The sequence below is a fragment of the Oncorhynchus clarkii genome, chromosome 17, assembly GCF_045791955.1.
Source record: "Oncorhynchus clarkii lewisi isolate Uvic-CL-2024 chromosome 17, UVic_Ocla_1.0, whole genome shotgun sequence".
Classification (NCBI taxonomy): Eukaryota; Metazoa; Chordata; class Actinopteri; order Salmoniformes; family Salmonidae; genus Oncorhynchus; species Oncorhynchus clarkii.
The window spans coordinates 46030112-46042499 of NC_092163.1; the positions used below are offsets into that span (position 1 = coordinate 46030112).

The 12388-nt window shown below is 41.5% G+C and overlaps 1 protein-coding gene across 1 annotated transcript in view; it reads right to left on the reverse strand.

The window, feature by feature from the left end:
• LOC139370935 (dynein, axonemal, intermediate chain 1, paralog 2) overlaps window positions 1-11810 on the reverse strand; it is a 32811-nt gene extending 21001 nt beyond the window's left edge. Inside the window, exons 1-16 of the mRNA XM_071110833.1 lie at window positions 11716-11810; window positions 11100-11165; window positions 7950-8045; window positions 7645-7725; window positions 7332-7458; window positions 7173-7219; window positions 6851-7006; window positions 6668-6727; window positions 6429-6554; window positions 6175-6259; window positions 5961-6078; window positions 5744-5787; window positions 5417-5664; window positions 5156-5245; window positions 2821-2908; window positions 2649-2728 (exon numbers count right to left, since the gene is read on the reverse strand). Coding sequence (XP_070966934.1) covers window positions 2649-2728; window positions 2821-2908; window positions 5156-5245; window positions 5417-5664; window positions 5744-5787; window positions 5961-6078; window positions 6175-6259; window positions 6429-6554; window positions 6668-6727; window positions 6851-7006; window positions 7173-7219; window positions 7332-7458; window positions 7645-7725; window positions 7950-8045; window positions 11100-11165; window positions 11716-11757 — 1554 coding nt within the window. The 5' untranslated portion in view covers window positions 11758-11810. The remainder of the gene's footprint in view (window positions 1-2648; window positions 2729-2820; window positions 2909-5155; window positions 5246-5416; window positions 5665-5743; window positions 5788-5960; window positions 6079-6174; window positions 6260-6428; window positions 6555-6667; window positions 6728-6850; window positions 7007-7172; window positions 7220-7331; window positions 7459-7644; window positions 7726-7949; window positions 8046-11099; window positions 11166-11715) is intronic.
• Window positions 11811-12388: the final 578 nt, after the last annotated feature.

A 12388-nucleotide genomic window follows, 5' to 3' on the forward strand; every position in this document is an offset into this window, starting at 1 on the left:
TGAAACGCATCTAAAATAGTCCTAGGGCTATATCGCAATATTTCAAAATACAATTGTGGGACAAACACTAAAGAGAAAAGAGAGTAAAAACTATAATCTGTCTTTAGTTACAAAAATTCTAAATTCTTAAATTGAACAAAACATTATTGCCCATCGTATTAGCACTAGTGGAGAACATATTCCCTGTCTTTATCATTCGTTGTGTGAGTCAGTGCCACTGGAAAGTCATTTTAGGATAATATAATTTCCTCCTCCAGGCTAGATGGACGTCATATTGTACAATATGTGTCTCACCTTTTCATAGGCCTAGATTAGATGGTTGCATTCAAGACAAGGTTGTTTTTATTGCTGTCAGTTTGTCAGCAGAGCAGGCTACCCTGTCATTTTTGTTAAAGATTAGGATTCTGCTAATATGTCGGCAGTCATGTAAAGTGTTCGTAGAATTGCATGAAATGTGTTTCTAAAATAAAAAAATCTATTCCGAACCCCCCCCCAAAAAAATCCTTAGCTAGGGCTGAGCTCTGAATCTGTGCAAAGGAGAAAAAAAGCATTGTTCAGAACCTAATTATTTTGCAAATATTGAGTTATATTATAATCCTAATTTATGACTATTCAATCTTCTCATCACATTTGAAATAGTAGGCTATTTTACATTAGTCTGCAAATGGGATAATAGATGCATGCTTTATCTTAAAGGTGATTTTTTTGGGGGGGGGGTGAAAAGATAGTTTCCCCAACCTTGAAACTCCTGTGCCACCTATGATCGTTTCTCTCAATTTTATCCTGATATAGAGCACACGATCATGAGCCTGATGAACGTCTTAGCATCTTCTACAACAGTGGTTCCCAAACTGTGGGGCGGGGCACGGCTTTCAACTTACTCTTGAAAGTTGTAATGGTAGAATGCACTAGTATAATTATCTTGTCATGTCAGCCATTGCATACCTTAAGAGAGCTATTTACAACTTGCCAGAAATGTCCAGATCAACTTGCCCATGTAAGCTAACGTTTTTTTTAGCTAGGCTTTTTTGACCATAGATTTTGTTGTAATGTTTCAGTCACTCAAATATCACATGAATCCACATTAGACATGGCAAAATGTATAGAATTGCAAGAAAATTTGCTTTGAAACTGAAAATTATCTGCACCTCATGACAAAATGTGTAGAATTGCAGGAAATAAGCTTTAAAACCTTCTAAATTTGTTTACAGTGCTTGTGCCCATAGAGATAAACATGGCGGGATGTTCCCCAATGCTGGAAGGGGGGCCTGAGAGAAAACGTTTGGGAACCCCTGTTGTACAACATAAAAGGCCTTCATTACAATGTAATGTACAGAGTTTTCAAAAACCCTTAATGTAGGCATATTAAACACTAAATACTGTAGGTTTATTGTGACTTAGACCACAGTGTGTGTGTGTGATGAAACTATCTCCCACCCGATGTTGCAAAAACGCCACAACAACGAGACACTGAAGAGAAACTAATGAGCTTGCACAGTCAGGAAGATCTGGAAAATCAGAATGGGCCTTTTGATGACACTGCTACAGCGAGCTCGCAATCAGCCAAAACTCTTCATTTGCATATGCGCTTACCGAACCATAACATTGCAGGGAGCTAGCTAGCTAACACAGTGGGCTAAGGCTCACAATTAGCATAGCCTTTAGAGAGAGTAGACTGAGCTGCCTGTCACTTGAGGCTCTGCGTGGCAGTGGCAGTTCTGTAAGGGGCTTCTAAAAGGCGTTTGTCTGTGTGTGTGAGATTGAGTCAATCTGTCTCAAAGCTGTAGCTGAGAGCGATGGAACCTTATTGAATCCGTCATCCCGTCTAGATTGAGGGAAAAAAAGATCCCCTGTAGAACTCTGCTTCAGTGTGTGTGTGTTCAGAACCTCACAGTAGCGTGTCTCTTTGCACCACTGCTGGATAGACACTTGTGTGAGAAGGCCAAATGAGGATGGACGCCAGCCAAAAACTACAGCTGTCTGCTGTTAATGAGCAAATCTGGGAGAGGTTTGGAGGGTCTGCCCTCATTTTGGCTCTCATTAAACGCTTAGCACCGCGTGAGAGGGCCTCCCAGAGCGCCAGCCTAGACTGACAAGCCTATCCTAGACTAACAATCCTAGCATAGACTGACAAATCTCTGACAAATACGGGGGAAAAAAATATATATTTTGAAACAGTGTTTAAATTATGCCAATCACCGTGACTACTCCTCTTCTTAAATTTAGCATTTGAAAAAGCCTTCCCTCTGAGCCCCCGAAAAACCACTAAACAAGTTGTAGGGCTGCACCGTTGAGAGCGGAGATAGAGGTAAAGCACCACTTCAGAGTGGTGCTTTACAGCCCGCTGGAAAGAGGCTGTGCCAAGCCCAAAGCCTAGTGCTAATGAGAGAACTTCCTCACTCTCTGAGAGACAAGGAGAAGGCATTGCTTCTGTGGCCCAGCAGGATATCACACACCACACAACAAACACAACAGAACAAGACTCCATTTGATTCCTCAGACGAGCAACTAGCAGACGGTCAGGACACCCAAGACAATTCATATCTCATTAAGTTGCCATAAAATAAGTAAACATTTTGGAGTGGCTGAACACAGCAATAGTCAGTGGGGGATACATGACTGGGGACCATGTTTTAATGTCTGCTCACCTTGTGAATCTTGCCCTCCTCCGTGCCAACCAGGAAGAGGTAGTCAATCTGTTTGTGGAAGTCGAAGGATGTTCCACAAGCTGTGGGACGACAAACATTGTCAAATATTTCAATGATCCTAACAGGTATCAAACAGTGTTGAAATGATGCGTCAGTTGATGACAGGTCTTACCCATGATGGGAAGTTGCACGCCTTCTGGTTCTTCTGACACAGCTCCCGCCAACGACAGCTTGATGATGTCTGTGAAGACCAGCTCATTCTGCAACCATTCAAACCCACATCAAAACTACTGTGAGAACAAATTAATACACAAAAATACTCTTACATTACCAGTCAAAAGTTTGGACACACCTACTCATTCAAGGGTTTTTCTTTCTTTTTTCTTTTTTCTACATTGTAGAATAATAGTGAAGACATCAGAACTATGAAATAACACATATGGAATCACGTAGTAACCAAAAAAGTGTTAAACAAATCTAAATATATTTTATATTTGAGATTCTTCAAAGTAGCCAACCTTTGCCTTGATGACAGCTTTGCACACTATTGGCATTCTCTCAACCAGCTTCATAAGGTAGTCACCTGGAATGCATTTCAATGAACAGGTATGCCTTGAAAAAGTTAATTTGGGTCATTTCTTTCCTTCCTAATGCGTTTGAGACAATCAGTTTCATTGTGACAAGGTAGGGGTGGTATACAGAAGATAGTCCTATTTGGTAAAAGACCAAGTCCATATTATGGCAAGAACAGCTAAAATTACTTTAAGACATGAAGGTTAGTCACTCCGGAAAATGTCAAGAACTTTGAACGTTTCTTCAAGTGCAGTCGTATAAACCATCAAACGCTATGGTGAAACTGGCTCCCATGAGAACCGCCACAGGAAAGGAAGACCCAGAGTTACCTCTGCTGCAGAGGATAAGTTCATTTAGAGTTAACCGCACCTCAGAAATTGCAGCCTAAATAAATGATTCACAGAGTTCAAGTAACAGGCACATCTCAACATCAACTGTTCAGAGGAGACTGCGTGCATCAGTACTTCATGGTCGAATTGCTGCAAAAAAAAACACTACTAAAGCACACCGATAAGAAGAAGAGACTTGCTTGGGCCAAGAAACACAAGCAATGGACATTAGACCTCTGGAAATCTGTCCTTCGGTCTGATTTTTGGTTCCAACCGCCATGTTGTTGTGAGACGCAGAGTAGATTAATGGATGATCTCCGCATGTGTGGTTCCAACCATGAAGCATGGAGGTGTGATGGTGTAGGGGTGCTTTGCTGGTGACACTGTCTGTGATTGATTTAGAATTCAAGGCACACTTAACCAGCATGTCTACCACAGCATTCTGCAGCAATACGCCATCCCATCTGGTTTGCGCTTAGTGGGCCTATGATTTGTTTTTCAACAGGACAATGACCCAACATTCCAGCAGGCTGTGTACGGGCTATTTTACCAAGAAAGAGAGTGATGGAGTGCTGCATAAGATGACCTGGCCTTCACAATCACCCGACCTCAACCCAATTGAGATGGTTTGGGATGATTTGGACAGCAGAGTGATGGAAAAGCAGCCAACAAGTGCTCAGCATAGGGTGGCTACTTTGAAGAATATAAAATATATTTAGATTTGTTTAACACTTTTTGGGTTACTACATGATTCCATATATGTTATTTCATCGTTTGATGTCTTCACTATTATTCTACAACGTAGAAATAAAGAAAAGAAAGAAAGAACATAAAGAAAAACCCTTGAATGAGTAGGTGTGTCCAAACATTTGACTGGTACACACACACATGAACATTCACGTACTGTACTTATTAACACATATTTAATGTTTTTAAAGCTGCAGCTGACCCAGAACAGAGAGGCACGTCTTGCTCTTCTTGTAATCAGAGGGCTGATATAAATACTATGCATGCCAGTCTCTCTTGGTTAAAAGTTGAGGAGAGACTGACTGCATCACGTCTTATTTTTATAAGAAACATGAATGTGTTGAAAATTCCAAATTGTTTGCAGAGACAACTTACACACAGCTCTGACATACACACTTACCCCACCAGACATGCCACCAGAGGTCTTTTCACAGTCCCCAAATCCAGAACAAATTCAAGAAAGCGTACAGTATTATATAGAGCCATTATTGCATGGAACTCCATTCCATCTCATATTGCTCAAATAAACAGCAAACCTGGTTTTAAAAAACAGATAAAGCAACACCTCACGGCACAACGCCTCTCCCCTATTTGACCTAGAGAGTTTGTGTGTATGTATTTATATGTAGGCTACGTGTGCCTTTTGTAATATATATATATTTGTTTATGTAGTTCTGACCTTGAGCTGTTGTCTATTAATGTTCTGTATTATGTCATGTTTCATGTCTTGTGGAAGAGTAGCTGCTGCTTTTGCAACAGCTAATGGGGATCCTAATACAAAATATGCACAAATGCTCACAAGCAGACATACATATATTAACACACATACTGAGGAAAGTGAATGTGTTTCTCGAGCACCTTGACAAGAGTCCATGACACCACACGGCCATCAGATGACACAGAGAAGAAGTTGTGATTGTTGTCCATGTCGTCCTTCTGCCACTTCACCTGAAAAAGAAATGTCACAAACATAATTTAGCACAATGACCCAAACAAAACACACATCCGAGACAGTGATTTGCAGACAAACAGACAGCCAGACAGACAAGCAAAGTCTTGGAACATCATGCGTCAGTGAGTGTTATCCAAAATACAGAACATGCACAAACTAACACAAACCTGCCACACAGGGTCGGTGTGCTTGCCAGACTTGGCGGTGCTCTTATAGATGGGCTGCAGCGTCTCTTCTTTGAGGTTGTAGACGGCCACGCAGCCGTCGTAGAAGCCCACGGCCACCAGGTAGGGTAGGTGCTTGTGGATGTCCAGGCACAGGATGCCCGACGTCGTGGGGTAGATATACTCAGGGAAAGTGGAGTTTTTCAGGGAGTAGAACACCAGCATGCCCCGCCCCTGCTTGGTGAAGTCATCTGGGGGGAAGAGCGGGTCAAGATAGCTCAGAGAAAGAAGTAAAAAATGGTACAGGTTTGGTATACCTTGTGTACTTACATGATCCAAGGCCGACGGCAAACAAATCTTTGTAGCTTTCATTCCTGTGGAGGAACAGAGAAACTATAATTCTTTCATGCATTTCCCCAAAAATATTAGGAAGATTTCAGGTTTTCCCAGTGGTCCAACTACTGTCTATAAGCCACACACCTATCAGAACTGTTTAATTTATAGTAAAGCCGCATTGTCGATGTTGTTGTAATGTGAGAAGACTGACCAGCAGAGGGCAGTGACAGACAGCCTCTTGGCTTTGTCATACTGAAACTTCCAGAGGGGGAGAAGGGTGCCCTCCTGCTCCCGGTACTCATCAGAAGCATCCTCAAAGTACTTAAAATCTAAAAGAGGGAAGTGACATCTCATATCATGTCATCATGCAGGGACTATCAGGAGGTTTTGTATCAAGGTAAAATAACATGGAAAGAAGGACTTACCTTGTGCAATGTCGTCAAACGTGTTTTGGTTCACCATCCGCTCGATGATCTTGGCCACCTTGGCCACTTTGGTGATGTCATCACTCTGAGGGGGAAACAGGGGGAAAGTTTTCAGTTCTCTACCTTCAATGGGATCAACAATGTCTGCGTGTTGTTGAGGGCCCAATTTATCTAAGTGTTATCTCCAATTGATTGGCTTGACGTCATAGTTTATTTTTCATGTCAAAGTGAATAGCTGTTGACTTGAGGTTTACCTGGGTCTCCACCAGCATCATCTTCTTCTTGCCTTTGTCGTCGTCCTTCTTGGGGACGGCTTTCGCCTTCTCCTTGTTCTTCTCCTGCTTCTGCAGCACCTCCAAATACACGTCATAGATCTCCCACTGCAGTAGGAGAAGGAGGAGGTTACCCTGTTGTTTCACTAGCCTTCATAAAGTTCATGTTGAGGAGCAGCAAACAATGAGAATCATCAAACTCAAAATAATGTATTTCTCACCTGATTGGCAGTAGCTGAGAAGTTTGCACGAGGAGGGGGCTCTGTCTGACATCCCCTTTCCTGAGAAGGAGTTCTGAGAATTATTGTCTTGACAATCTTCGCAAGACAGATTTGCCCTTCTACAATATTATAGGCAATGTATGCTTCCTGCAACATGGTCTGCCTTGGCCCTAATCTACCTACCCTGAGTGGGTTGTTGAGAGTTTGGGAGGCCCTCTCACTGAAGTTGAACTGGTTGGTGATTTTCTGCTCCTTCTTGCCAGCCTTGGACTCCACACTGTCAGCTCTCTCCTCTCCCCCGCCCTCCTCCACATCCCCTGCATCCTCCCCACCTGCAGCCTGAGCCAGAAGAAAGAACGAGAGAACACTTTTCACTATCTTGTCTCCGACTCTTGTGTGGGTTTGGCATGCGTTGATTGGAAGTCACTTAAGAGTCACTCAAATTACTGAATGTAGGCTATTTCACAAACTTCTTGGTATGTTAATAACTCAAGTGCTTTCCTACCGGAGTCTCAGGCTTTTCAGCTACAGCGGTCTCAACTGTGGCTTTTTCTGGAATAATAATCAACATCTCATGTTACCATCAAAGTTATTTAAAATGTTTGCTCTTGTAAAAGGCAGCATATTTGATCACACAAAAATTCCAGAAGCCCTGGCTATCTACCCTCAGGGAGGCCCTGTTTGGCCCTCTGTCTGCGTGCCTCATCTGAGTCCTGGTGCAACAGGTTACCCTCCAGCACAAAGTGGACAGCCAGCTGATCCACACTGCTGATTGGCTTGTATGAACGTTCCTGAGAGAAGACAATGATACACATGTATCTGCATTGGATAATGCTTATGTATATCCATCATACAAGGTATCTTGACAATCTTGTTTGTTTACATTAATATCCATTACATTATGGACCCAATAGGGAAGAAGAGAGAAGTTGTTCATAAAATCATGGATTAGACTGGAGGTTACTGTAATACTTTACCTTGAAGCTGTAGCGGACGATATTCTGAGGGGCATGTGGGTTGTTTGCAGTCAGGATCCTGGTGAATTCCTCTTTTAACTCCTGGTTAAGTGACAAAAAGATACAGTACATCAAACAACTTCTAAACATGACATACAACTGGTAAATGAATGAGCCAGAACCTTAAAGTCTTATGAAGAATAAGTTACTTATACAGTATCTGTGGTCAGAACTATTCTGTGTCCTTTATGACTCAATTACAGTCTGGCTCTGTTTGGTGCCATGTCAGGAATCCAGACACCACAGTCCAGCTACAGTAAACTCACAGCCTCAGTGAGATCCAGCTGGTCAAGTGGCTTGATCAGAGTCTTCCCTTGCATCCACTCATCTCCTTCACCCATCTCTGTTCCATCCTCCTCATCCTGACCAAAAAAACATGACCAAACGGACATAAGCAACATGTTTGTCTGACTAAAAAAAGTTGACATAGGCTATATAGCTTGCCTAATGCTAACGATGTGATCATGTGGATACAGGGCTCTGAATGAACTTATTCATTGGTAGCACTGGTGCTTTAGTAATGAGTGTCTTTCATCTATTTTCCTATCTTTCAGTGCCATCTAAAAGTTATGGCTCGACATGTTTGTTTCTTATCAAACAAATAGTGAGCAGCCCGCAAGAAGTCTAGTTTATAACGTTGAAAATATTATAAATGTTTTATTATTATAAAATGTGACCCGCAAAGCCGCGATAGAAAGAAACATTTTAGCTTCAGTAAATGAGTCATAACTTTCGATAGGTTTGGGCTAGAGAGGAGCAGTTTACTTCATCGTAAAGGCGAAACTATGGTCACAAAGCGGAACAGACTTACCCGTGGTCATGGTTCTAACAGGTGAAGTGCAAAGGGAAAGGTGCATTACGTGAGGAGCAAACTGAAGTGAAGAGAAAATTTAGCAACTCTTGGAGGACAGTGGAAGTTGTTAAAAGTGCATCTTTATTGATAACATAAAAAATGCACTCAGTCTATGTATTTATCAGGTTTTAAAGGTCATGAACAGTCAAAATCACGTTTTTCATGAAATGTGATTATATTTGAAGGAAACCTGATCAAAGTATGATGACCAAAGTATGAACAATGACTGTTGCTTCTACACTGATAAAGTTTGATCATAAAGTTACTGGTGCCCTCCCCCATGTCAAACACGTGGATTCATTACTAAGTGGACAAGGTGACATCATCTTAACTCTCATTTGAATACACCAATGGTAACATGATATTCTCTTACCTAATTTAAATATGTACCGGCTTGTAACCAACATCAGATAAGGTGTGTTTGCAGAGGGGCGTGGTTTTTATAGCGAGATGGCTCCTCTGTTGGTGCCAACAATTTACTGTAGGCAAATGTCAGCATATATCATTACAAGTTTACCCTACTCATCTATGGCAAAGATATGATTCCCCTTTGTGTCTACTGTTAGCTAGTTACTGGCTAGCTAGGTCTACAGCCAGCATGGAACAAAAGTGGGAAAGGTTTGTTCAAAACTCATTTGTCAGTGCCTCTGTGAACCGCATCATAAGAGAATTGCCAAACTGAAAAGACTGTTCAGGACAGAAAAGAGACATGAAGGTATATACAGTAAGCGCCAAAAGTATTGCAACAGTGACACATTTTTTGTTGTTTTGGCTCTGTGGTCCAGCACTTTGTATTTTAAATTATGCAATAACTATGAGGTTAAAGTATTCAGACCCCTTCCCCTTTTCCACATTTTGTTACGTTACAGCCTTATTCTAAAATAGATTAAATAAAAAAAATTCCTCATCAATCAGGCCTTTATGTTAGAGTGGCCAGACGGAAGCCACTCCACAGTAAAAGGCACATGACAGCCTGCTTGGAGTTTGCCAAAAGGCACCTGAAGGACTCTCAGACCATGAGAAACAAGATTCTCTGGTCTGATGAATCCAAGAATGAACTCTTTGGCCTGAATGGCAAGCGTCACATCTGGAGGAAACCTTACACCATCCCTACGGTGGAGCATGGAGGTGGCACCATCATAATGTGGGGATGTTTTTCAGCGTCAGGGACTGGGAGACTAGTCAGGATCGAGGGAAAGATGAAAGGAGCAAAGTACAGAGAGATCCTTGATGAAAACCTGCTCCAGAGCGCTCACGACCTCAGACTGGGTTGAAGGACCACCTTCCAGCAGGAAAACGACGCTAAGCACACAGCCAAGACAAAGCAGGAGTGGTTTTGGGATAAGTCTCTGAATCTCCTTGAGTGGTCCAGCCAGAGCTCGGCCTTGAACTCGATCGAACATCTCTGGAGAGACCTGAAAATAGCTGTGCAGCGACACTCCCCAACCAACCTGGCAGAGCTTGAGAGGATCTACAGAGAAGAATGGGAGAAACTCCCCAAATACTGGTGTGCCAAGCTTGTAGCGTCATATCCAAGAAAGTGCTTCAACAAAGTACTGAGTAAAGGGTCTTAATACTTATGTAAATGTGATATTTCAGGGGGTGTTTTATATAAATTTGCAAACATTTCTAAAAACCTGTTTTTGCTTTGTCATTATGGGGTGTTGTGTGTAGATTGACATGGGGAAATAACAATTTAATAAATTTTAGAATAAGGTTGTAATGTAACAAAATTATTAAAAAGTCAAGGGGTCTGAATACTTTCCAAATGCACTGTATCTGTAGTCATGGTAGAATCCACATTAATGTAGAAGTGTTTGGAAACATATTCTATTCTTATTTACAATAAAAGTGACTCCAAAATGAAGTAATCATTGTGTGCTAGGAATATGGGACCAAATACTAAACTTTTGACTACTATAATACACATAAGCTTATTTGTCCCTACACTTTTGGTACCCTGAAATGGGGGGACCACGTACAAAAAGTGCTGTAATTTCTAAAAGTTTTCATCCGATATGGATGAAAGTACCGTCAAATTAAAGCTGACAGTCTGCACTTTAACCTCATAGTCATTGTATCATTCCAAGGTGCTGGAGTACAGAGCCAAAACAACAACAGAAAATGCATTCTTCGAACACTTTTGGAGCTCACTGTATTTCAAACTTGCCTCCTATGGTTTCAGTGACCAATCAAAATGGGAATACAACATAAAACATGGCGGGATTGGTAGAAAAACCTGACCAATAAGAGTCGATTTTGAAACATAAACTTCCGTCATTTTCTATTAGTAAAACAGACTGTAGGCCTAGAATCTGAAGCTACGGGTGTTGCTTTTACCGAATAGGGTTAATCTTAAAGAACCCCTTTGATCAACTTCCACTGTCCTCCAGAGATGCTGGATTTCCTCTTCACTTTTACAGGTGAGGTGAAATGATACAAATGTAACAACTACAAAGCAAATGTGACAAGAAACACAAATGAAAGAAGTTCTTTACATGCTTCCAATGGCACAAATAGAATTTAGTCATTCAATTTGTGTATAGTTATAATAGCCACCTACCTTTTTCTTGCTGGCAGCTTTTGCAGTCTTTGCTGCGGGTGCCTTCTGGGACTGAGTGTTTGACCCCTATACAAAACAGACATATTTCATAACTTTGTTTCATGATCCAGGGCTGCATCTCAATATTCTACAGTCAGTCAGTGGCTTCTTCTGCTGGTCTTCTCTCCTTTATCTGCAATTTTCTGAAAAGAACAGAGTAGACCATAGCAACCAGACATTTGCCTCTCAGAGTTCTCCCCAAAGAATGAAAGAGGGCTGCTGCTTAACCTTGTGGACTGGTTGTGCCATTTAAGGCACATTTCTGCTTTTGATTGCAGAAAATGTCAGTTACAGCCGTACTCAGCAGCATCACCTTGGGAGGACCCTGTCAGCTGTTTACTAGCAACTTTAGTTTCTTCACCTCAATGCAGATAAGGAGAAGGAATAAATAATGGAAGCCACTGTAAACCGTTGAGATGCAGCCCTTAATCAGCAAATCAGTCACTTAGTGCTACTTGATAGCAACGTAGTTACAATGTATATTACTGTACAATCATGCATTCAGCAATAGCGAACTTATTAGCTAAAACATTAGCTAACGAAAGCTAATGTTAGCGTTATAAAACGTTAACGTTACCTGCTTGGATTTCACAGTTCCTGTCTTGTGAACTACAGGCATTGTGTCCAAGAGATAACACACTATTGATAAGAAATACCCTTTTATTGTATAGATAACGAGCGCTATACAACAATTTTTTAAATAGAGAGATGAAAAGTTTTCAAACTGTAACTCCACTCCAGCTGCTGCAAGTGTTTATCAGTTGCCGTGCCAACGAACATGTCCAGTCTGGGTCTTGTGGAGCACGAGCGCCTCCAGCTGTCCTTTGGATGTCAATGGTAGTGATATTCCAAATGCAGCCTACATTTTGTTGATGAAGTCTACAAGGACGGAGGGCCATTTTCAAGCCTTTTGCATGCACTCCAAGAGTAAAATATATATGAATATGTATATACACTTTAGCCAAATACATGTAAATTCAGTTGTTCACATTTTCTGATTTATTTCAGCTTTTATTTATTTCATCACATTCCCAGTGGGTCAGAAGTTTACATACACTCAATGGCTTAAGAACAGACCAAATGGCTTAAGGACAACAAAGTCAAGCTATTGGAGAGGCAATCACAAAGCCCTAACCTCAATCCTGTAGAAAATGTGTGGGCGTGCTCTCTTTGCTCGCGTGTGCGAGCAAAGAGGCCTACAAACCTGACTCCGTTACACCAGCTCTGTCAAGAGGAATTGGCCAAAATTC